Genomic DNA, 26,994 nt, shown 5'->3' on the forward strand with positions numbered 1-26,994 from the left:
ATCTAAATGGTGTTGTAGTGTTAGTGAAGCTGAGAAATAGCCATGTCGTGTCACGAACAATTGAATCACATTTGTCCACATCAGTGTTTCAATCACCTGGTGTGTTTCAGATTGGTGCCTGCGGTGTCTTTTTCCCGCACACATATGCCGACTGGGAGACGTTTTGATGGCGGATCACAGAGTAAAGCTGCTCGACTCTTGTACTGAGCAAAACTGAATGTTCTGTTGGCAGACGGAGATTAAAACACAGTTACTCGCAGCTAACACCTGTCGACAGAACAATTCAAAGAACGATACAAGCGTTTTATTAATGTTGCCATATGGGCTTCTTGAAAGTGGGTTGTTTCGAACTGAGCGACGACACCAAATGCTCGAGCGGAGGTTTGCCAGGAATCGCTGATGCTGCACTGCCTTTACTGTTGCTTTGGAAAAGTCGCCAAAGAAAACTTCAGCATGAAATATCTCAGAATAATGATCCATAACCAATTTACAAACACAAAATAATGATCATCGTTAGTACATGAACTAATAGAAAAACGCTTTATAACTATGTCTGTTTGTAATGGTTTACAAAGGACATGCAACTTGAAGAATATATCATTAATTCATTACTTATTGACATTTATTCATTATCAGTCATATATGGGACATGGTCATTTCAAGGGCCATTTTCTCAAAATGCATTTTTGTCACATTTGTGAGACAATATCTGCACGTAAGTAGCACCTACAGACTTCAAACTTTCCAGTCTTGGACTTAAAGGAACAGGCCACCGTTTTTACATACTGAGATATGTTCTTACCTTAGCTTTGACGAGTTCTTTAGGACCTGTCTGATCTTCCCCCGTGCCTTCAGTCACGTAAACACAGCGCAGACGGCGTTAGCATTTAGCCTCTCCCTCTCTCCTCTATAGCTCCAAAACAGGTCAAGATAGAAGCTACCAAGCTCTTCCACGTTTTCCCTATTTAAATATGGTTACGTGAAAAAGTATCATTTCACAAAATTAAACAATGTGGATTTTCTAAGCGGATAAAAGGGGGAACTATATTGTAAGGCGTAATAATACCAGGAGTAATTTGGCATCCGCACAGTAAAGTGAAGATTACTGCGCGGATTTCGAACTACTCCTGGTATTACTACACCTTACAATATAGTTCCCCCTTTTATCCGCTTAGAAAATCCACATTGTTTAATTGTGTGTAATTATACTTTGTAGTGGAACACTTCACGTAACCATATTTAAATAGGGAAAACGTGGAAGAGCTTGGTAGCTTCTATCTTGACCTGTTTTGGAGCTATAGAGGAGAGAGGGAGAGGCTAAATGCTAACGCCGTCTGCGCTGTGTTTACGTGACTGAAGGCACGGGGGAAGATCAGACAGGTCCTAAAGAACTCGTCAAAGCTCAGGTAAGAACATATCTCAGTATGGAAAAACGGTGGTCTGTTCCTTTAACATTATTGCAAATTCCAGAGGGAATTTTTAAACATTCCTAGTCTGATTTATTTAGTTTTAATTTCAAAAAACAAGGTGAAATACATTTTTTTTTACAGATATATCCATTAAAAACAGCTGATTTTGAAGATATCCAACATCCCTATGAGAACATCTCTAATATGTTGTATGTTATATTATAGGACAATATAGGACAAAAAAACGTAATATATTTCCCCCTCATGTTCATGACAGTAATTGATATCTCTAAATGTAAGAAGTTTCCCTGTTGTTAATGAGTTCATGATTTACTTGTGTTTGTAAATGCTTTATGCCGTATTAAAAAGTGCTGCACATATTTGACTGAAGCTTTTTAGGCGTCTCTGGGATGTGGTCTCAGTTTTGGTTTGGTTTTTGCCTCACGAGCGGAATGAGAGAGTATCCTGGATTTTCTCCTAACTGATCGCTGTAAGCTGCGGTGGCTACACTAAGACGTCTCGAGCGTCTCAAAATAAGAGGATAGCTTAACACGGTGCGGTACAGCAAAAAAAATAAAAAAAAATAAAAAAATATCTGTGACCCAGAATTACCAGCGTCTGACCCAAAATAGCTTTAGCAAGGCCATGTTTCTATACACACTCTTCCCAGTAGACAGCAGAACGGCTTAGGCCAGCACTTACGGGGAAATATTACAGTACAGCTTGAAACTTTACTTCATTTTGTCAGTGGAGGGTAGACTTTAACTTGATTTTACTCCTACATGCGCTTGTGAGCTTATCTCGAGGACAGGACGTACTTTGAATTGCCTTGACTTGTGGAGTCCCCCAGGGGTCAATCGTGGGACCCCTCTTATTCAACCTTTACATGCTTCAATAATGTGTCCTACCACAAGTATGCAGATGACACTCAGATCTATGTGGGTAAATAGTGAACATGGGCCTGTAGACACACTCTCACACAGGGGCGGACTGGCCATATGTCCATTCTGGAAGAGCACAGAGGGGCCACTGGCTCTAGGGCCACCGGTCCCGTCTTAACCGAGTTTTACCCAAATCTAAAAGCTAAAAAGAAAAGCATCAAAATAGCGAGAAAAAGAGGATGAAAAGTCAACAAAAACGTTAGAAAAACACAACAAAAAAATGATAGAAAAAAATGATTTAACCTCTTGACTCCCACCTGAACATGTTTTCTCCTGTTCTCCAAGTTCTCCAAATCTAAAAGCTTCTTCAAAATAGAGGCAAAAAATGAGAAGAAAATGAGGATGTAAATTGACAAATATGACAAAAATCCAGCAAAAAAGACAAAAATCCAGCAAAAAATGTGACAAAAATCCAGCAAGAAAGTAACAAAAGCGCCATAAAAAAGTGACAAAAACACATAAGGGAAATAAAGAGTGACGACAATGGCGAGAGAGGAGAGAACGCATTTGGTTTTGGCGGGTGGTAAGAGGTTAGAAAACAACAAAAATATGACAAAAATGTGGCGACGTGACGAAAAGTTTCCATCACTTTTGTAGGTCTTGTTACCAATCAAAAAAATAATAATAAAAAGCTGAATTGGGGAAAATGCACTGGTTAATGTTAAGGCGTAAGGTAAGAGGTTAAAATATGTGGAAGTGTCACAATTACGCTAATTTGGGCCAGGCTGGTCAGAGTCCAGGGCTGTTTTCCGTCCCAGTCCGCCCCTGCTCTCACTGCATTGAACAGATCAGTCTGTGGATGCAAAACAACTTTCTCCAACTAAACTCACACAAAACTGAGATCATTGTTTTTGGCCCACAGACACAAAGAGAAAGTGTTATCAGTCACCTTGAGTCTCTCCCTCTCTCAAACCAAAAAATCAGGCTAGAAATCATGGACTCCATCTGAAAAACATTGCTAAGATCAGCGAGAACAGAGACTTATCCGTGCATTTGTCTCCATTTGACGACTGTACCGGCTGCTCACTGGCTCCAGTCCGAACAAGAAACAGGAAATACGACCATTTTAGTCCAGTGTGCCGGTCTTTGCTCAGAGAATACAAGTATTTTCGTGGTTTAGCACCAAAGTACCCTCTGACATGTTAAGAGCTATATGAACCATCTGAGAACCTCTAGTAGGGCTTTTCCACCAAGGTGTTGGTTCTGGGCTGGTTCTGGTTCCATACTGACTTGGTTTTCCACCAAAATGAGAGCTGTGCCTATTGTCATAGCAACGCTTTGGGAAGTCAACATCACAAATGGGGCAACACTTTACATTACGGGCCGGTAAGTCCTTGGTACTTACAGTGGTAAGTACTAGTAATTGGGGTCAGGGTTAGGGAGTCACAGAGTTACCACTGTATCTCTCATTACTAAGAAATACAGGGGTAACTCTTAGTAATGAAGGTTGTACTTCTATTTACTATGGTACTTACTGGTAATTCAAGGATACACAGCAGCAATTCATAGGTAGTAAATGAGGTACTTCTACAAACAAAAGTAATTTCTAGGATTGTGTGACTATAAAACAACATAAAACAGCATTAGGGAAAACAAGAAGCACAACCTTCATTACTAAGAGTTACCACTGTTTCTAGAAGTACATACCTTGAAATTCTCACTATAGTATCCTATAAGTACCACAAAAAGTACCTAGAATTACCACTGTAAGTGCCACCATAAGCACCACTGTAAGTACCACAATAAGTACCGAGAAGCACCACTATTATTACTAGTATTTACCACTGTAAGTACCATCATAAGTATCTAGAATTACCACTGTAAGTACCAAGGACTTACCGGCCTGTAATGTAAAGTGTTACCAAAAATGTATAGCAACATCTTACTACAGCCACTTCTGGTTATAAAATACAGAAAAATAAGTTTATGTTTCAGTCACAGCAGCCGTAAACATTTTGATTTCTTCTTTCTAACTCTTGTTTTAGCTGAAGAACATGAAGCAAAGCAACAGTTTCCTCCACAGAGACTGTTTTGGCTTCTCCAGGAAGTTCTGAGCACAAACTAACTAATATTGATTGTTTGTTGGAGGAGAGAGCCACGCCCCCAGCCGCTGACATCACCGGTGCTCGTTTCTTGGTCCAGCTTTTAACTGGTTCCCGACCGGCACCAGATTTTGGAACCAAGAGCCAGCGTTTTTTCAGTGGAAAAAAAGAACCGGTTCTGAAACTGGAACTGGCCCAGTTTCATGCAGCCAAAATCTTGAACCGTCTTCATAAGGATGTGAGACAGGCCGCCTCTGAAAATTTGCGAACAAAAGAGTTGATATCTTAAATTCAATGGCTCTTTTATTGTCAAAAAGCTTCACTTAAGTATTTACAGTTTGTGCAAAAACATTTAAAGGTTTCAAGGACTTTACATTGTAAGTTCAACCTCAAGGCACATACATGGAACAACATCAAAAAGTTTCGTCATGAGAACAGAAATTTAACTTTGGTTCCTATAAGACAAGGTTTCGCTCGTGGGATGGCTAACACTGTGGCGCGTCCATGAAGAAGACTCTGGCCGATTTTACATGCACTGTTTCTCCCCGGCGTACAGTAAATCATCGTAACTGAAAGAAAAAAGGGCTTGAGAGGCAACAAAATAAAAAATAAAAAACAGATTTCAAATATTGGCTATGAAGATAAAGCACGAGACATCCTGGACTTCCTGGTAAGGGCTGCACATTTGGGCTCAGATTTTCCGGAAAGTAAGTAGACATAAAGATTAAGTGTATTTTAATCATGTCCAGAATCAAATACATGTTTGTAGAGAACTAAACCACATATTGAGCAGATTTTACCCATGTTCAACCCTTATGCTTACATGCTTTTGTTGTTTTCACATTAAATACCCTAAAGATTGTCAATATTCACTAATTAAACGGTGATTGATTGTGCAGCCCTACTTCCTGGTTGTTTTGCCGTGTGGGATTTGCCCCATTTGAAGAAAGTGTAGGCATTCTGACGACACAAACTCAATTGTGTTTCGTGTTGAAAAGACCCTTCAGCGATTTAACATAATATCTGAATCGATGAGCCTGGCGGGAAATCACGTCTCGGCGCCCTGAAACAGTAAATCAGCCGCCGCTCGCCGCGTATCTGTAAATTGTAAATCCATTGGCAACGGCTCGGCAGCCACATTCTCACATCAAGCAAAACAAAAATAAAGAAAAATAAAGAAAAACCACGCTGTACAACATCCCGAGCTCCTCTCTCTCCGCTGCTCGACTCATTAGCTATGCGTCGCTAAAAGTTCTGGCACCGCGGATGAACAGTCTCGTTAGCGTGTGTGTGTGTGTCGTTTCTTGCTAATACTGTTCGGTGTGTGCTTCCCATTCCCCTTTTTTAAACGCCGCTCATCCCTCTGATCATCCTCCCGCAGAAAAGGTAAGGCAAGTGTCTGTTCTCGGTTACACATTCGCAGATGGGGTGAGATATCGGGTGTCGCGATCACAGCAGCCTGACGCGTTTGTCCCGGACTTTATCGGGGAAAAGCCAAACCGCGTTCACGTACATGCTCAGGTGCTGCTCGATGCAGTGGGCTCAGGAAGTGGTCGCTCTTCTTTGTTTATTTCTATGTTGTTGCGTTGAAATGTGATGCTCCACAGTGGTTGTAAAGGGAGCAACTTATGTCACAGTAATTTTACTTCTTCTATGGTTAAACTTACTTTAAAACACTGTAATAGTATTTTAATTGGATGGGATTACATGGTAGCTAGGGATAACATAATGCTGCTCTGCTTCCATGTTTTATTATAAAAATACTAATTGTGTTTAAAGGGATGTTCAGGATTTTTGACATAGGGCCTCATTTCCTCGTTATCCAGAGAGTTGTTGATTTCTGGAGATATATAGATTTTTTAATACATGCAGTCCTTATATTTGAAGAGTTTAGCGGTGCTGGGCTAGTGCTAGGCTAGTGCATGTCTATGGTAACTAGTAGCCTGCAAAAAGTAATGAAGTAGATTAGTATAAAAGTCTCAATTTGAGCACAATAATCCAAATTTGAGATGTTTTGACAGTGAAAGGTGTAGGTGGGCTCCTGACCCAGATTATTTCACTTGTTTTGAGACGTTTCTGAGTCGTTTCAATACATTTTGTCCTTATTTCAGGTCATTTTCTTTGCCAATGGGGTAAGAACATTGGTCTTTTCTCATTGGCAGTTTTACTTTCTTATTTCAAGCGAGATTTACCTTAGAACTAGTGACAAACGTCCTCAAAAGAGCAAAATAAACTTGGTCAGATCAGGAAAAAAGTCTAAATGAGATAAAATTGCTTTAAACAAGAGACATTTCCTCAATTCAGGACATTTAAGCCAATGCTAGCCTGCAATAAAAACCTCTTCAAAATCATCTAGTCCAACAAACGTTGCCATAAATGATTTGTAGAACCTCCTTTGGGAATTCCACGTGTAGTAATGCGGCCGCAGGTAAAAAAAAACTACTGTAGATCCGGTAACCGAGCAGATCACTCCGCCGCTGCGTAGCTACAACCAGGAAGCTGATGCTGCTCAAATATAAGTTGTTTTAAATGCAAAATGGGTATGTTTCAAAAATGATTCAGTCGACACAGACTTTTATATGGGTCGTCTGGTGTTATAAGTGATTTGCCTCAGGCGCTCTGTGCTCAGGTCAGACTGTTTTTAATGCAGGCTACAAGTTACCATGGACATGCGCTAGCCTAGCACTAGCCTAGCACTAGCCTAGCACCACTAAACTCTTCACATATAAGGACTGCATGTATTTAAAAAAAAACATAATATCAGCAACACTGTGGATAACGAGGAAATGAGGCCCTGTGTGAAAAATCCTGAAACATCCCTTTAATGGTAGAAATTGAATGAATCCTGTATGACACTAACACATTCATTATTTGAGAGTCATTACCATGTTATTGCACTAGGGATGGGCGGATCGATACCTAAGCATCGCTATACCGATACCAAATGGCTATTTTTAAAAGTATCGATATTGGGCAAAAAGTGTCAATACTAATTCGCATATTCTAAAAAGAAGGCGGGGCAGCGCTGATCGACACAAAAGGATGATGTATTTCTTTGTTCTGAGCCAAAACAGCCACAACAGCAAAGGATTGAACTGAGCCGGGCTGATCACTCTGTTTTAGGTTCTGTTTGTCATTTAAGTATTGATTTAAAATTTTGTATTTCACATTAGTATTGTTTGATTAACCAGTTAAAGTAATATCATTTTAATTGACCAGTTAATTATATAAAATAACCAGTTTTAGAGATGTATATTGATTGAAATACATTCACCCATATGAAATGACCAGTATCGGTATCGGCATCAACAAAAATGACCCCAAAAGTATCGGTATCGTATCGATTCCAAAAAATGTGGTACACTGCAAAAAGTGAATATCAAGCATTGGCTTAAATGACTTGAATTGAGGAAATGTATCTTGTTTTGAGCGGTTTTCACTCATTTAGACACTTTTCCCGATCGGACTAAGTTTACTTTGCTTGTTTGAGGACATTTCAGACCAGTTCTAATGTAAATCTCGCTTGAAATAAGAAAGTAAAATTGCCAATGAGATAAGATCAATTTTCTTTCCCCACTGGCAAAGAAAATGACCTGAAATAAGGACGAAATGTATCGAAATGAGTCAGAAACATCTCAGAACAAGTGAAATAATCTGGGACAAATGCCCAAGAACTTCTTAACTAGTCAAAACAACTAAAATTTGGATTATTATGCTCAAATTGAGATTTTTATACTGATCTAGTTAATTACTTTTTGCAGTGTATCGCCCATCCCTATATTGCACTTTTCGATACCATGCAATTTCCACCCTACTACAATGACATTGCAATGCTGTAAAGTGCAACCCTTGTTTAAAAACTTTAATCATCAATGTCACATCTTTTCCAGCAGATTCCAAATGTCTGATGACTTTCCGAACCCACTGCTCGGCGTCGGCGTCAGCTGGTGCATAAAGTACGAGGAGGATCCACGCGGCGAAGCGCCCGCTGTGAGCTAAGCTTCGTGATTGCTAAGCAGCGTGATCAAAGAGCAGGTCAGGCGGACCCGCTGCGTCTCGATGGACGGTGCCCAAGGTAAGCTGATATGTGGATATAAGTAGAAAAGGTCAAAGGAAAAGTGGAGACGCTTTGATAACCACAGAAGTTATTTATATCTCGTGCCACGGCTTTCGGATAGTTTGGTTCTGTGCAAATCTAAATAAGGTCGGTCACTTTGTCACCTTTGTTTTCACGTCTGTATAGGATAGTTGCAACTCGAATTCACCATAATGTGTAGGACGGTGATCTAGTTTCGACTACACCTCCTCCTGTGCCGGATAGATTTGACACTGTCCTCTGCATTTCAATGGGTTTGCTTGGTTTGAAAAGATCACATTCTTATTTCCGACGTGAGAACGAACCTATAATTTTGTTTCCATCAAGTCGTCAGTGCCGGCTAAAAACGGGGGGCCGGGTCTTAAGCTGCTCATCTAATGGCGCTGGAGTTAGTTTGCTCTGTCAATCATTTTTATTCGGTGCCATTTATCCTCCCCAGAAAACGGGCCCCGCTGACTTCATCTGTCACAGCCGCCGCGTGATGAGAAAAACAGTTTCCCGTCGGAGTTCGCCGGCGCGACTCCCAGGCTTAAGCGGGGGCACGTCCTGCGTAATTGCGGCGTATGAACCGGTGCGTTTGGGAACCTCCGCGTTGATATTTTAGATTTGTTTTTTTATGTGTGTGCAAGGGAAATAAATCTGATTGGTAAAGACTGCAATTTAAGGATTTCGCCCGCATTGCCACTGGCAGCAGGGAGTTGGTTTTAGCTAACAACGTTCAGGCTGTGATGGTGCAGAAAGGGCCCGGCGATGGTTTAAAGCAGAAGGAGGCAAGTTTGCGTCATGGAGGGTCGATTTTTTTCAGTGCAGCCCTAAAATAAAGAACACACACATTATATATGACCTAGTGGAATGTTCTGCCAGGAAATGTATAATATACTGACAGTATTTCCTGCATGTTTACAGTACTTTAAACGGGGGGTATTCTGCAAAATGGACTTTTTCAAGCTTTCCATCATGTTATTCTGTCACTCCCTCATTAAAAACGTGCCTGAAGTGTTGCCTTGGCACATTCACGTATTTCTGAGTAATCTGTAAAAACTCTGATGGCGGCCATTTTAGGGATAGGTTTGCCCCACTGATGCCACAGACAGCGTGTGGAGGGGGCGTGTCGGAAAGGCTCAGAGGTTCTTAAAGAGACAGAGGCCTATTTCAAGACATTCACTGCAGCCATTTTGAGAGAGACATTTTATACAAGGCAGTTATTCTAATTTACTGCATTTACAGACCAACAGAAGGTTTGCTCATCATTGTAGTGAGATATAGACTGGTGCTATGGGGCTGAAAAAAGCAGAATACCCCCTCTTTAATATAGAAGGTGCATTATGCAACTGTTTATGTGGGGGGAAAAAGTTGATATGTGTGTGTATTTGACCTTGTAGTGACCTAGTGGTTGTATCCTGTGACCAAAACAGTGAAGATGGCGGCCGCGACACAACGATCTTTCACCAAAGAAAAAAGAGTGGAAAAAGAGTGGTGCGCACTGAATGGGTGCTGCTGCCGGATGCTCTCTCATCAAATGCAATTTCTCCATCTGTGAGATCAATAAAGTATCATCTTATCTTATCTTATGAGTGGTCAATATGGAACCTTTACATTCTTTAGGGCGCTCCGGGATCAATTGTTTGGAAGGTTTTCACTGCTGCCTCTCACTACAAAACCTACAAAACAACTGATTCTGGAGCGATGAGACCACTGTGATGAAAAGTAAAGGCTCCACGCTGACCACTCATGCAGCCACTAGGTCACTACAAGCTCAAATATGAAAAAATTTTCTTTATTTTTCACATAAAAAGTTGCATAATGCACCTTTAACTTTGATCTCTTGGTTTGGAACTACTGCCATATATACTGACAGTAGTTCCTGCATTTTACTTTAACTGGTGTTTGCATAATAATATTTCTATCATCTTGGGGGGCCAAAGGTTCTGAGCTAGTGGGCCGGATTTGGCCCCATAGGCCGGACATTACCCCTGGTTTATGAACTTCACAAATGCAGAGGACGCTCCCGAGATCTCTCTATGCAACAGAATATAACAAACAAAACAAAATAGCATTTCAACAGCTTAAAGTAACGAGCAAAGTAAACAGGATTACTCAAACTGTGTGAATGAACCAAATACTGCTCCAGGTGTGTTTTCATCAGGTTTCCTTTATAACGCTGCGGGTGCTTTTTGCCTTTTTGAGACATGTACCAGCTTAACCTGAATGTTACTTGAACATACGCAAGATTGAGTAAGAAAAACTGGCAGATTTACAACAGACGTGTGAAAGAGTTCTCTATACCAGTGGTTCTCAACCTTTTGGCGCCGCAACCCCCATTTTAACAGTAAAAGGGGTTCGTGACCCCCCGCTCGGGTCACACCGTGAGAAATAGAAATAGTAGCCGACATAATTCTTAACCTCTTAACTCCCGCCTGAAGTGAGAGGATCGTTTTCCTCACGTCGTCACGTTTTTTTTCCATAATTTTTTTGTTGGGCGTTCAACTCATTTTTGTGTCTTTTTGTCATTTTTTTTCGTCGTTTTTTGTCAATCTTTTGTCTTTTTTTTATCACATTTTTGTCACATCTTTTGTCATTTTTTCGTCCATTTTCTGTCAATTTCTTGTGACATTTTTGCCACTTTTTCACACATTTTTCGTCACTTTTTTGTCCCATTTCCATCATTGTTTTCGTCTCAGCTTTTTTTCCAGAAGCTTTTGGATTGGGGTAAAGCCAAACCGGAGAAAATGTGCTCGGTTCAGGTGGGAGTTAAGGGGTTAAAAAAAAAAAAAAAAAATGGCTAAAGTGAAATTAAAGTGAAATCAAACTACAAACAAATAATGTCACTCTGGTAAAAAAGCACACACATGCGACAATAAAACATCAGATTATATACTAATGAAAATATGGCTATTTTATCTAAATGATCTGGCGACCCCACAAATATGTCTCGCGACCCCCAGGTTGAGAACCACTGCTCTACACAGCTCTGCTTACGCAACAGTTTAACTTTAAAGTAGCCGTGTGATTATGATCAAATGCTCGAATCACAGCATGTGCGGCCGCTCCACAGATGCCGGGAACAAAACTTTTTTTTTTTTACCACTTTCGCGGCATGCCCTAGTTTCGGTCTGATAAGGCGAGCGAGCAGCTGACTCTCCGCAAGGGTTAACGCGCCCCCTCTCCCACTGCGAGCTTCAAGTGTGTTTTTCTGCCTTTTTTGGTTGAGGATTACGAGGAGACGTTACGAGGGGGAGGGGTTAGTGTTGGCGGAGTGAGGGCTTTGCGTTCGAATCTTGTCAAATCAAATAAAGCCGCCGTCGGAGTCGAGACCTCACTAACTGGAAGCTCACACGCTCAGGACAAAAACAAGCAATGCATGAAAAGCAACGAAGCAGATGGAAATGAAGCTCCTTATTCCAAAAAATGTGGGTTGAGTGAGTTTGGACATGGTTTCTTTCACGTACATTTACTTAATTCTACTTAAGCTTGCCTAAAACTCTACCAACTATTACCTTCCTCTACAAATGTGTGAGGTCCCTTTTGAAATGTGTCTACTAGTCCCGGTTCACTGCAGCTTTCCAAAGAGAGACGTTTACAAAGAGTACGTTGTTGTAATTCATAGCAATTACTCGGATTTCTGCTTCAAGGGGAGACACTACAGGCAGGTTTGGGGCCAAATTGGTCTCTGAACATATAAACTTTCACCTGGAAATAAAAAAATATGCCTAATCTTCACAATAACATGTTTAAATATTGCACTGATTGAATGTTTCCCCATAGAGTTATATGGGAAAACGTACTTTCAAGAGCCATTTCCTCAGAAGCAGTGTTAATTTCGTCGAGTAAAATATTTAGTCTTAATTTTAGTCAAAGTGATATTTTTGTGACTAAAATTGGACTAAAACTAAATTAAAAGTTTCTCATGAGACTAAAACTATGACTAAAATGTCCATTAAATCATCCAAACTTGTATTGAGCGTCTGAAAGAGCCTCAGATCATGTAAATTCTCTGTTAAAGGATCAGCTCTGAGCTTTGTTCATGTGGAGCAGCTCCATGAAGCAGAGGAACAACATTAAATATGATTATAATCAATATTAGAAATGCAAAGTCCACTCAATTAGTCTTAATTTTAGTCGACTAAAACTAGACTAACATTGAAAAGATTTTTTCGACTAAATCTCGACTAAAATTAAATTACATTTTAGTCAAAAGACTAAAACTAAATTAAAATATGTTGTCAAAATTAACACTGCTCAGAAGGCATTTCTCTCTCATTGGGGCAACAACATCTCGACGTTAGCAGCTCCAACAGACGTCAAATGTTCCAGCCTTGGATTGAACAATATTTGGAAGGAGTTTTCAGAGGGATTTTCTAATATCTAATTCCTGGCCTGATTTATTGGGCTTTGAATGTAAAAAAACCAAGGCGAAATTTAAAATTGTACTTATTTTTTCACCAAAAAACAGTTTATTTTAAAACTTATGTCCAAAATCCCTTCTGAAAAAGTCTCTATAACTAATATATCAACAAAATAAAACTTGAATCTGCCTCAATCCATCATTCAGTTCAGAAAAAAGGCAACATTTTGGGCATTTTTAGGCATAAAACACCTTATTTTTATATGAACAGAAAACTTGCAGTACAATTATTCTTCATATTTGTGCCAGTAACCTACAGTAGAAGTTTCAAATTGATATCTTTAAATAAGGTACGTTTTGGTCTTGCCTCATGGGACCAAAGCCTCTCAGAACTGACTCTTCCTCACTTCATTCTGTTTGTCAACTGGATGTTTCTAAAGCCATATTTTTGCAGCAAAGTCACGTAAAAAAATACAAAAAAAGAAGCATCCCAAGCTGACGCAACCCACACAGAGCTGACTTCACACAGCGGCGCTCAGACTCCGAGAGCTGTGGCTTTTTTTTTTTTTTGGAAAGAGACGAGCGTGAACGGACTCGACAGTTTCGAGACAAAAGGCTAAATGATGAGACACTAGATGAGCTGCTCAGTCATGGCGAGGACCGGGGGCGGAGTGTAATCTCTTTGTTGTAATTTGCTAATTCATCACCAAAAGAAAAAAAAAGACGCCTAATGAACGCGGGGACGAGGTTGAAATAAGTTGGTGTGTAATTAGCCCGGTTTGTGCGAGCTCTGGGAGGATTCATCACGCTTCCTGCCTTTGTCTCTCTCGTGATTGTCAATGAAAATGTGTGTAATTGAACCAGAAAACTGCAAACACCAGTCACTTTTAAATGAGTCTATTCCGTGAAGTTGCTGGACGTGTTTGAGCGTGAGTGATGTCGCCCGGCGTAGGAGCTGGAGGGGGATAGTGGGAGGTAAAGTGATCTGTGCTGCTTCTCTCTCCGTCAGCCCCGCACACGGAGCGAGGCTGAGGGAAACTGCCCTCTTGTGGCCTCACTTGTCAAAACAGGGAGAACGCGGCATAAAGAAGCAGAACAAATTAGGCAATCTCTTCAAAAGGATTTGCGGGCCTCAGCACATTCACACGGCTCATTACAGACAAAAAGCCTTTGTTGTTGTTTTTTTTAGGCTGGCGTTAATAACTGAACCTCGTCATGTTACTGCTCATTAGACAAAACGTGAGCGTGATAAGAGGAGCACACCCGAAGCTGAATTAGGCCCACCTGTACGCCGCAAATCAGTGTGACAAAGATGCTTTTTAGTATTAAAGCACTTCTGGGAAATCTCAGCAGCAGGTTTTTCGGATGACACAGCCTCCCACATGCGTGTGCCACCTCAGTTCATTTCCTCTCCTGCTTCCATTAATAAGAAAGTGCACTTCAAGCCTCTGCTTTTACAACTTCCCACCAACAGAGCCGGCGCTGTAGTTGCACAGTGCTCTAATCAGCAGTGTTTTGATTTGCCTGTGCTGTGTTGCTTTACTACTGTCGGCTGTATCGCGGAGGGTTTGCAGTTTCTAAAAACACAAATAGGCCATGCTTTTGCTTCTGTGGTTAGCAAAGAATCCCAGCCCTCTCTGCATCCAACACTACCGAGGCTAACAGCATTTGTAAGAAGCTACACCCAGGGTGCCGTGATTGTACAAATCCATGTTCATGTACAGTACTGACCATTAAAACAACTTTCAAACCTGCTGGTTATAAAAAGAAACGCCTTCTCTAGTCATAGAAAAGCAGAGAATCCCACATTATTATCCACAGTATAAATTACATTGTAGACAGAACTTGGAAATATATATAATACAGTTTAATTTCACTAAATTTTATGCTTGTCTACACAAATAGTGTGCATGTTTAATAATGCAAGTGTCCCTTGGTATGTGGTTTGCTGCATCACGTGTGACAGAACTCTGTGCTGGGCACATTGCTGCTTTTGCAGTAGGCTATACTGTTGTTACTGAGGTGACAGTCTCTATATCCAATGCCACCATTGGGCGTGTAGATGGGCTGGATTCGGAAATCTCCCTTCAACAACTGTTCATTGTTCAGCGCCACTATCTGAAAACTGGTCTCAGTCATCTCCAAAATGGAGTTATCCTTCTTGGTGCCAGCCTCGCAATAGTCGTCTTTTCTCCTGCCCCGGTTGTATTTCCATTTGGTGGACGCTGCCCGGCTCTTCCTGTGCATGTGCCAGCAGAACAAGCTGAGCAGTGTAATGAGGACGATCAGCACCGCCCCTCCAATGATCCCAGCCAAAAGCAGCGTGGAGTTGAGGCTGTCCTGAGAAGACTGATCCGAGCCAGTCGTCTTGGTGGAAGTGGACTTAGTCCTGGCCTCAGAACATATAGTGTCTTCTCCGGGCCGGTAGGAGTTAAGTGAGTCCAGGACGTGCACACAGATCCGATAGACAGAGCGCGGCTCCAGGTTGGAAAGGCTGATGTGCCGCCGATCCCCACTCACCGTCCGCTCCTGCATTCCTTCGCTCATTTGACTTTGGCCCCTCTTGACCCATGTGACCTTGTAAGCTGTGACTGTGAAGTAGGAAGCCCAGCTTACCTCTATGTTCGAGGAGTTGACCACATGGAAGGAGATCTGAAGAGGGTCCTCATAGGGCGGCAGGGGCCCCGAAGGGTTGTGATAAATGGGCGGGAGAGGGGGTGAGGGGGAGTCAAAGTAGTAAGGGAGGGAGGTGGTGATGAGGGTGGAGAAGATGGTGGTGACAGGGGCAGTGGTGGGGGGAGGAGGGGGGGTGGAGCGCAGGGTGGGCCATGCCGGCTGCTCCTTATCTACGGGACACTCAATAATATCCAGCGTGAGCTCTCGGATGGCCATGCCTCGCACTTTATCTGGGCTCTGGCATGTGAAGCCGCGGGCGTTCACAGAGGCTGGCAGAGACTTGAGCCACACCACCACCCACTTCACGGAACAGTCACAGCGCCAGGGGTTGTTCCGCACCATGAGCTGCCGGAGGCGGGACAGCCCGTCAAACACGCCCTGGGTCAGAGTCTGCAGCTGATTAGTGGAGATGTCCAGTTTCTCCAGCCTGCTGAGCCCAGCGAAGGCGGCCACGGGGATCTGGTTGATCTGGTTCTCCTGCAGGTTGAGCTTGACCAGTGACTCCGTGGGGAGGAGGGGAGGGGGGAATGTGAGGGAGTTACGGGCCAGGGCCAGTTCACGGAGGGTGGTCAGGTCACGAAAGGTCCCCGGGGCAATACCCTCATCCGTCAGCAGGTTCCCATCCAGCAGGAGGCGCTGTAGCCGTGTCACATTCTGAAAGGCCTCCTCTGCGATGACAGCGATCCGGTTCTCATCCAGACGCAGCTCCTTGAGGTCCTCCGGGAGGCCAATGGGAACGCTGCTTAAGTGGTTCTTTGTGAGGAAGAGTAGTTTTAAACTGACTGCTTCCCTAAAGGCTCCCTCCTCCACACCCACAGTGGAGATGGAATTATCATCAAGATGCAGCTCCTCCAGTCGAGTCAGCTGAGCCAGGGCCGCTCTGGAGATAGTCTGTATATTGTTCTCCTGAAGGTGCAGCACTCTGGTGTTTTTGGGTAGGTTCACAGGAAACTCATCCAGCTGGTTGCCGTACAAATAAACCGTTTCTACCGACTCCAAGTTGTGAAGCTCCAGAGGGAAGCCGGCGTTGTTGATCTGGTTGTTGTGTAGGAAGAGGATCTTGTAGCCCTCCTCCGTCCCCAGAGGCACTGAGGTCAAGCTGCGCTCATTGCAGTACACAAACTGTTTGTCGCAGCGGCACTCGACCGGGCAGGAGGCGCCCGGGCCAAACTGCATCTGGAGGCTTAGAATAACAGTCAACCAAAAATGCAAGAATGACGCCCAACCTTTATTCCAGGGTCCAGCCAGAAACTCCATAGTGGAAGGGAAAAAAAAACAGCAGCAGAAGCAAAACCGATTAAAAAAAAAGGACTCGGGCGGAATAAAGCAAGATTATAAAAAAGGGAAATGACGTTTAAATCCACGGGAAAAATAGGACCAAGATCTCGGTGCCGTTAAATGGGGAAAGGGCAGGAAAGAGTGGGAGTAATCCTGTAAATGCTAGTCCTCAGCCTCGCGGCCCGTGTGCCCAGTGGCTCCGTCCATGCTAAAACATCTGAGCACAGCGGGACTCTTCACTCGCCGCAGACCGACAGGCCGGTTCGGAGGTGCGCAGTCGAAGGCCGCTTCAGGCTCCACACGCCTGCCCGTCACACACTTCTGGCCCCTGACCAGCCTACGCTCCGAGGGGGGGGACATTTGGATCCGGAGACCTGTGGGAAAATCACACACGAGGATTAGAACTTCCAGGGGAGTCAAGCAGAAGAAGAAGAAGAAGACTCTCTTTCTTCTTGGGATTGTTACTCGAACATCCACGCTGTGTGTTTTTTTTCTCCGTCACTTTTCATCTCTCTCTCTCTAAAAACCCTGCAGAATGTCAGAGCGTTTCACGGCTGAGCTCGAATTATGCGGAGGCTATTAAAAAATAAGAGTCAAAAAAACCATCTGATAAATATTCAGAAGAGCTCTCGCACATCCGGTTTCACAGACATAAAGAAGCCTTTTATCCCCTTTCGCCCGACTGAAGGCACAGAGGACTGCAAGGGCACACGCACGGATCCAGAAACACCAATGTCAGTGGAAGATATTTTGTGCAATTCCAAAAGAGGATCGCCACCAATTACAACAAACAGACACAGAATCATGCCACAATCTTTCCCCAAAGTACATTATTCCCTCCCTCGATGCGTCGCGCTCTGTAGCGACACGTGATTCCGCACCGGTGGAGAGAAAATTACCTCCAGCATCTCGCCTGTGGGTGTAAAACATCTTGGATTTGTTTACCACACTCAGGCACTCGTAGAGACGGCAAATGAGAGACACTTGACTTTTTTCCCCTAAGTGCTCGAGTCAGTGAAGGTTGTGGGCAGAGCGACACAACACACACACACACACACACACACACACAGACACAACTGCTTACTGTAAACAGAGGTTGTGCTTTCTTGGTGGCCCGTGGAGGAGCTGGTCATTACACCACTGTCATTACTGCGCTCACTCTGCGAGGGTTGACGTAGCAGGTTGAAAGTCGGTGGGCGAAAAGAAAGAAAAAAGACGCCAGAAAAGTGCATAAAGATTGAATTCCGTCGTGTGTGTGTGTGTGTGTTCTGTTTTCCATCGTCACACACGCTCAGTATTATAGGGCTGCAACTAACGATTATTTTGGTAATCGATTAATCGACCGATTATTTTTTACGATTCATCGATTCATCGCTTGGCTGTGAAAGGTGCATGGAAATTGTATTTTTTTCAATTTTTTTTATCACATAAAGCTAAAGTGGCGCCGCTTGAGGACACGTGGATGGAGTAAACTTAAAGTAAACGTTTGTGGGAGGCTCTTTGTGCTAATTCTGCTCTGATTGGACGAGACAAAGACAGATATTTATGAAATTTACGATGTACAAAACGCTGCAGACCCTCACTTTAAAAAAACAAAGTAGGTTTTCATCCAAAATACACAATTGTCATGTCTTTTTTGCTCAAATTTAGTCTGTGTTCACTAGAAAACGATTAATCGATTACTGGAATAGTTGACAACTATTATAGTAATCGATTAGTTGTCGATTAATCGATTAGTTGTTTCAGCCCTACAGTATTATAATGTGTGCACAGCTTCTGGATAGAAAAAAACGTCGTCGGTTGTTATACCGTCCACCTCGAGAGCGACACCTCCCTCTCCGTGCGTGGAGTGACATACACGAGCTGTCAAAATGAAATGGGATTGAGAAATAATTCAGCCTCCTCCCTCGCCCGCCGTAAATGATCGATACGGGCTATTCCTCAACACGCAAGGCCACTGGAATTCGAGTACACCCCGAGATCTATTATTATTTCAAGTTTTATGACCCATCACCTTTTCTTTTTACCCCTCCCCTCCTCCTCTATCCACGCACATGATTGAAAGACACTTGCTCGTCAACTCCTCCCAAAGTCAGTGTGGGACGACCAACAGTAACACACACCACCAAGATCTGCCGTTTCCGATGTTAAAGCGCTGTCCTGCAGGATTTGTCAAGACAAGACTTCGGGGCCCTAATTTCCAATGCATTTTTTAAAAAAAAACATGGGCGCTGAATAATGCACGGGGTGTGGGAGCGATGGGGGGAAACTCAAAATGCATGATGCTTCTTAAAAAAAAAACCCTGTGTTGTTTTGTTGACAAGATGGAGCCTGCCTATGAGCGCTTTATGGCAGAGATGAGGGGTGGGGGTTGGGAGGGGGGGGGGGGGGGTAGAAACAATCCTTTGACACACATCTGCGATCTACTTTTCTAAATTGAAAGAGCTAAATTTAATCAAATGTGCTCTGGGCGGAATGAGCAGCGCGCCCTGAGATCTGCAGCCGCGGCGGCATCAAGATTATTACATCCACCCCTGTGTGAGTAAAACACGCTAAGACCCCATAACCTGATGAGAGAACGACGCACTGTGAAGTCGGTCCAAGGCTTTTGCAAAATGAACGTGGACAGATCAAAAGCACTTCTTTCCTTTTTTTCCCCCTTCTTCTCCCTTCCCTTTTCTTTGGGTTTCCAGTTGAGGGAGCGCGGATCCTTGGCCGAGGAGATGAACGCGCTGATATGTGGCCAGAACAATCGGATTAGGTGTGGGTTTAGCTGCAGAAAACGCAATTAAAAGTTTCAAATGGGTGAGGTATTTAAAGGGGGTGGGGGGCGATAAGAAGCGGATCAGGTACAGGGGGGGGGGGGGGGGGGGGGGGGGGGGTGGCTCTTCAGAGACTGCCCAGAGTGCAGCGTTCATTTGAATGCGTAATTTCAAAAGGGGGGACTGAAAACCGTGCAGCGCGTTCGCGACGTATAGTAGCGCGTACGGCACAGGCAGAAGAATCACTTTAAAAAAAATAAAAAAATAAAAACTGTTCTTCTCATGTTGTGCCTTTAAGTGTCTCCTCTCCTCGCGCGCCTGTATGAGCCATCCATTTTTTTTATTTTTTTTTGCACCCCCTCTTGTCACACCGATGTTAAAATAGCCCGTACACTTCACGCGTAAACTTCTCAACAGCCTTTCCAACAGAATCCCCCCCCCCCCACACACACACACACCCCACACCCCCCCCCAGAAAAATGCAGTATTTACCTTGAACGAGCCTTTCTCCATCACAGACCCCGCAGCCGTTCAACTTTCCCCCTGCGCGCCCCGGTCCCTCACGCGGTCTCTCGGTGCAGAAACGGCGGCGCGTAAAAGTCCGCTCGGCGACGTCAAAAACAAACCAATCCCGCGCGTGTCCAGGGAAAGCATTATTCCATTCATAAATCCTCGCTCGGCGGCACTCTCCGCGCGTTTATGTCCGTTCTTTGCGCGTCTTTTATTTGACTTTGGGGTGTTTTTTTTTTTTTTCCTCGCCTCGCTCCGCGGACGTGTCCCTCTCTCTCCGCTTGAACTTTCCTCAAGCCCGTGCGCAGTGGGCGACGACGACGCGCGGCAGCTGGGGGATCAAAGCGCCCGCTCCTCCGCTCCTCTGCCCGGACACGGCGCCAGCAGCCGCCCTCACAGCGGACCCCGCGTCCCGCTCCATTGTGCCGTTCCCCGCCGCGCGGTGCTAAACTTGTCTCCGGGTTCTTGCGTCGCGCAGCGCAGTTGTTTGACTCTGACGGGTCCAGATGATAGTGCGACGTGTGCGCGCGGCTCACCTCTTCCCTTCTCTCTCTCTCTCTCTCCTCTCCCCTCCCTCCCTCCTCTCTCTCTCTCTCTCTCTCTCACCACAGCAGCAGGCTCCGACGGCTTAAGCCACACATCCTCAGCGCGCGCTAAATAGTTGCTCTCGCGCTCTCACAAACACTTTATCCCTCCGCGTTCATTTGCCTGCCCCATATCCGACTTTACTCTCCTCACTTTCATTCGCTCTTTAATCTCGCAATCCTCGCGTTGGAGTCGAAGTCACATTCACCATGAGCATCACAACAGGCATTACAGCCATTATTCCTCAAGACACAGACCGCGTCCTCGGGCGTCAGTGGCCCGCGCGCACCCTCCATGGGAACAGCCTCTCATTTAACCACGCGTTAATTACAGCGGGGTGACCGGTATGGAGGACCGGGGCTGCCAAAACAATAAATAAATACAGAAATAAATAATAAATAGATACATAGATAAATAAATAAATAAATAGAGAAATGCAGAAATAAATGTATAAATAAAAAAATAAATAAAAAATAAATAAAAAAATAAATAAAATAAAAATAATAAGAAAAAAATATAAAATAAAATAAAATAACAAATAACAAATAACAAATAAAAAATAAAAAAAATAAAATAAAAATAAAACTAACTAAATAAATAAAAAAATAAATAAAAAATAAATAAATAAATAAATACAGTGGGGAAAAAAAGTATTTGGCCAAAATCCAATAGAATGTCTATGAAACTGACCAAATACTTTTTTTCCCCCACTGTATGTAAATAAATAAATACAGTAATAAATGCACTCATTCTCATAATTGCATGCGTTTCTTTGCAAATGTTATCTTTTTATAATGTATTTATTGATTTCTGTGTATGTTTATTGTTTTGGCAGCCACGGTCCTCCATAGCCAGAAGCCACGGTCCTCCACTCCCGACTTTCGGCCGGGGAGGTGAAGCGTTCAGACGCACGCTGACAGCGCGTATACGTCACTTCATCTGGCTCCACACGGCCGCGTGCTCCTGATTCAGCAAACGAGCTCACGCGCACACCCTCGCGCACTGCCTCTCCAGTGCGCATGCGTGAAGCCGCTGGTGTTTTTGATTACTGGGTGTTTTGGAAATAGTGTATGCCGCTAATGTGAATGACTCAGAGAGAGTTAAATAAATACATAAAAAAGTAGTAATGTTGTCACGTGTCCCCTGGTTGTTACACATTATATGCAACTAAAAAGTAATACAAATACTCTACATATTTTGTAAAGATAAATCTATAATCTTAGTAGTAGTAATAGTAATAGTTGTAAAAGTAGTAGTATTTCATTTTCCTCCATATGTCTATCGTCTATAGCATTTTAAAACATTTTATTTGCATTTGTTGAACCAAGAGCATTTTCTCCAGTTTGGCTTTACCCAAATCTAAAAGCTTCTCGACAGGAGAGCAACAGGGCGACGCCTCATCTGAAATACCCACAAAAGAGACCGAAAAACAAAATGTTGTCGCCGCATTTGTCACATTTTTGAAGTGTTTTTGTCACTTTTTTGTCGCAGTTTTGTTTGTTTTTTCTGGGTCATATTTTTGTCAGGTTTTCATCGTTTTCATCACTATTTTGATGCTTTTTTTTTCATAACAAAACAACAACAAAAAAGGTTTAAGGGGCTGGATGCAAGTTGGTCATTTTATTAATAATAATATAAAGCTCGTGAAGTAACAACTTTCTGAGGGACAGTGCCGGATTTTAGAGGCAGCTGTGGTGAACAAGTCTGGGCTCATTCTTGCTGGAACATGTAGTGGGAGGAAAATACATAATTTTAACATTCAAGCTGTGGTATTTTCATCATCATGTTATTTGATCATCAACATCAAAAACTAACTTCTATATTCTATATATGTAACTTATTATCATCAACTGTTGTAGAAATGTGGGCTTTAGATTAAGGTGGGCTCATTAAAGTGATAGTCTGTAAGTTTCAATATTTCACACATTCAATAGATTGTGTATAATGGACCTGGGGTCTGAAATTTAAGGTAACGCAAGTAATATTAAATAATAATATTTTTTCTAAAGTCCCTCCCTTTGCTGATTTCAGCAACTAATCACAATCCGCGGGACACCACTTTGACCAATGAGACAAGCTTTTCCTGTGAACCGGCCTGCCAGGTCCAATCAGGAGGAAGGGGGAGGAGCTTGATTGTTTACTTTTGAAAATTCTGTTCCTGCGCTACTCATTTTGCAAACTAGGAAGGCCTTTACTTTCAAATGTCACTCTGTCTCTCCTTACTTTACAAACTTACAGACTATCACTTTAAGTATTACTTATCATTAAAGGGGGGTATTCTGCAAAATTGACTTTTTCAAGCTTTCCATCATGTTATTCTGTCACTCCCTCATTAAAAACATGCCTGAAGTGTTGCCTTGGCACATTCACGTATTTCTGAGTAATCTGTAAAAACTCTGATGGCGGCCATTTTAGGGATAGGTTTGCCTGAGTCCTCCTAGGAACGCCCCCACCTCCTGGAGACGAACCCCCTCCCCACTGATGCCACAGACAGCGTGTGGAGGGGGCGTGTCTAAAGGCTCAGAGGTTCTTAAAGAGACAGAGGCCTATTTCAAGACATTCACGGCAGCCATTTTGAGAGAGACATTTTATACAAGGCAGTTATTCTAATTTACTGCATTTACAGACCAACAGAAGGTTTGTCATCATTGTAGTATGATATAGACTGGTGCTATGGGACTGAGAAAAGCAGAACACCCCCTCTTTAACCTCTTAACTCCCGCCTGAATCGAGAGGATCTTTTTCCTCACGTCATCAGATCTTTTTTCCATCATTTTTTTGTTGGGTGTTCAACTCATTTTTGTCACATTTGTCATTTTTGGTCAAATTTTTGCATTTTTTTGGTCAAATTTTTATAAATTTTTTGTCATTTCTCTGACACATTTTTGTAATTTTTTAGCAGTTTTTTTGGTCATTTTTTGTCCAATTTTTGCATTTTTTTTGGTCAAAATTTTATCACATTTTTGTAATTTTTGGGGTTTTTTTGTCTTTTTTTTTTGGTCATTTTGTGTGAAATTTTTGCATTTTTTTGTCAAATTTTTATCAAATTTTTGTCATTTCTCTGTCACATTTTTGTAATTTTTTTGTAATTTTTTTGTAATTTTGTGTCAATTTTTTGAATTTTTTTGACACATTTTTATCACATTTTTGTCATTTTTTTTGGTCATTTTTTCGTCTAATTTACTGCATTTACAGACCAACAGAAGGTTTGTCATCATTGTAGTGTGATATAGACTGGTGCTGTGGGACTGAAAAAAGCAGAATACCCCCTCTTTAATAATCATTTTACGGTTAGGTTAAGGGTTGGCTATGAATAAGCGTATTATTAATGGCCTATTAGTATAAAAGTATAATAAGCAGTGTGTCAAAACTTTACAAGCACATTATTACCACATTTCGCTCTTACGTCGCTGAAACATTCCCAGATTTTCCTCTGAACGGTTCGTTTGGGCTCGTCTTTGATGATCTGCTTCTTCCTCGTGCGCAGATACATTCAGCACCGCTAAGGAAGGCCCAGACATAAGTCACGAGATTCCACGGGTCAGCAGGTGCACTCCCCGCTTTGATCTCCGCTTTCCGTTGCCAAACAGTATTACCGCTGCTCCCTGGCACCTGGCGACCCCCATCAGCGCGGATGAGCCCCGGCCGTCCGGCTTTTTCCGTGCCATAAAACATCCCTCTTAAGACACGAGGCATGATTTAGCCGTTCCCCTTTGTTTGCTTTTCAACTTTCATTTCCACAGCAAAGAGACGGACGCTTATCCAAGGAGCGGTCCACACTGTTTAATTCCTTCATAAATCAAGACTCCGTGCCCGCCATGAATTATTGATTGAGGGAATTTAGAGGAAATGGCCTATTTTATGTTTCTCCTTGATGGACATGTTTTGCAGCCGCTCTATTCCTGGCTGTTGCTGCGTGGTGGGCTGCCTGACATACAAATGGAGGTACAGTGACAGATACTTAAATGGGGCATAGCAACAAAAAAAGAAGCCATCATGCGGCGTGTTTGTTTGGTTTGGTCAATGCTGGCGTGTAAAATAACATGTGTGTTTTATATCACAGTTTGGAGACAGTGCTGGAGGATCAGACTTTTGTAATCGCTGTGGAATGTTCTCAGCAAATATGTGTAACTCTCAGTCAGATTGAAGACTTCAGAGCATGATCACCAGTGTATCTCAGTCGTACTGTCGTCGTCCATGTTCGGTGAAGGTGCTCGAGTCGTCTTCTGGCCGCACATCAGCGTGTGTTCGTAGCTACATCAGTCATCGTCAGCTTCCAAGCCCAAACACATTCCCAGCGCAGATTCAGCCACTGAAATAAGTTTTCTTGTCGCCGCTTTTAATCCTGGTGTTTAGATAAAGAAACACTGAAGTGTGTCTTTGTAAAAGTCCCACAGCTGCTGTAGCTCCGGTTCACATTATTTTTTCTCGGCCGGCGTAGAATCTGCCCCGGTGGCTCAGCTACAACGTACGTCACTTCTGGGGAAATCTCCTGACTGGTCGACGCTCGCTAAATTTCTCCAAAAAGTTCAACATTTCCCAACTCTAGCGTGGGCTGCGCTGGACGCCCTGGAGGCGCGTCAAAAGCTCACCACGTGCGGAAAGCTTCAGAACGCGCCGCACAGGAGGCGCGTGACTCGCTGCGGGACATTTTGACGCTCCCTGAGGCGCGTCCTCCATGTATGTTCAATGTAAACCCGACGCTTTGCCGCGTTTGGTGTGAACGCACCTTTAGGTTCCAGCTCAGCCCAGATAAAGACCACAGGGAGGAGTTCACCTCGGCTAAGTCCCTCCCCTCTATTAACGGCTACAGTCCCCTGTGGGTAAAACATCTTTGTAGTTATGAGTGTTAGAGGATTAACAATGGTGTCCGAGGGGACAGAAGAAGGCAGCCGTCTGGATGTCTTAAACAGGAGAAGTTTATTTACCATCGGTGCGGGACCCGGAGACATGAACTCGAGACCTAGTCCTACCATTCAAGTCTGTCCAAGTCTGTCCGTGCTTCCACAGAAAAGGGATAAAAACCCTCTCAGAGCGTCAAACTTATATCCAAGCAAACATTCAGTGGCTGAGCGTCTGAGCACCACAGTCAAGGCTATGACAGAGATAGTACGACTTTACAGCTTGACCCAGTGTGATAAACAGCGATTTAATGTTGTCCTCTAACAATGAGTCTTTGTAGTTCCAAGTCCTAACGACCTAACTCACACCTGAGTGTCAGTCTGATCTCAGCTGATCACTGCTAAACACCTGCCTATACCTGTCCTGGGCTGAGCTGCAGCCTCATTGACATGACAGAGCTCTCCAGACCCGGCCCAAAGGAGATTGTTGTTCACTGGCAAAAGGTGAAATGGAAGCCTGATATTCCTGTTCATGGATGGATTCATGGATGGATTCTCCTTCCTCTTTTTATAGATAAACTCCTTTGAGGACAGAGAGGTTAAAATGTTGTCTAAAGAAATCGTTTGAAAGAGGAATCAAAGAAGCAAATTTTGTGAAGAAGGAGAATAACTTAAAACGATAACTTGGCGATGTATTATGCAAAGATAAGATCAGAACGGCGAGCCTAAAACATGGACCTACAATGTCCTTGCTGAGATTCCTTTGCCTCGTGTGCACCTTCAACGTCTCATGACCTGAAGCAAGTTCCATTCCCTCCAATCAGTTGATGCCGTGCTAGAAATAATCATAATCTTTCCCACTTTCAAATCCACCCAGGCTTAGTTTACTCATCATGGCTGTACAAGAGACCTGTGTCAAATCATTGTCCAAAGGTTTCTCTCTTCTGTAGAACTGACAATCCAACCCAATGGTTTGTTTCATTTCCTGCTGTCACTTTTAGTACAGAATGGTTTGGACTCTTGTGTAGCGGACCATGTTTCTTCTCCTCTCAAGAGCATAGTCCACTTATTCCATGTCCATTAATCTTCCTTAAAGAACAACTAACCCCAAAATCAACTTTTTTTTCTAGCTAAGTTGTATAAATGGGTATCTTATAGTGTTGTCTACATGTATCTGTCACTATTTTAACAATTTAGTGCATATTTGTTGAAATCCTGTCTTTGTGTCCAAAACCGTCTGTGTGGCGCCATCTGCACCTTATCGAGTGCATTACATGCTTTACTGTTGGTTTCCTTCGTGATTAGCTCTGAGCGGGGCGCTTACGTCAGCAGGAGGGCGCCGACGTCAGCGGCCTCTCTTCTGTGGAGTATAAAAGCAGCCCACTCCGCACACGCCCCCGTAGCGAGTTGGAGTTTGGAATAGCGAGTGTCTTTATATCGATTTTCAGGTTTGCGATTTATTAGCGTAGCTTTTAGTTAGATTTATTACATAGCTTTTAGTTAGATTTA

The 26,994-nt window shown here is 43.1% G+C and overlaps 1 protein-coding gene across 1 annotated transcript; it reads right to left on the reverse strand.

Annotated features, from left to right (window-relative positions):
* Positions 1-13,659: 13,659 nt before the first annotated feature.
* flrt2 (fibronectin leucine rich transmembrane protein 2) lies at positions 13,660-16,807 on the reverse strand. Its single transcript, XM_079572111.1, has one exon. It carries the CDS (start codon positions 16,764-16,766, stop codon positions 14,787-14,789), a length of 1,980 nt encoding a protein of 659 aa, XP_079428237.1. The 5' UTR covers positions 16,767-16,807; the 3' UTR covers positions 13,660-14,786.
* Between the last annotated feature and the right edge of the window lie 10,187 nt (positions 16,808-26,994).

This window comes from Gobius niger (assembly GCF_951799975.1).
Source record: "Gobius niger genome assembly, chromosome: 15".
Lineage (NCBI taxonomy): Eukaryota > Metazoa > Chordata > Actinopteri > Gobiiformes > Gobiidae > Gobius > Gobius niger.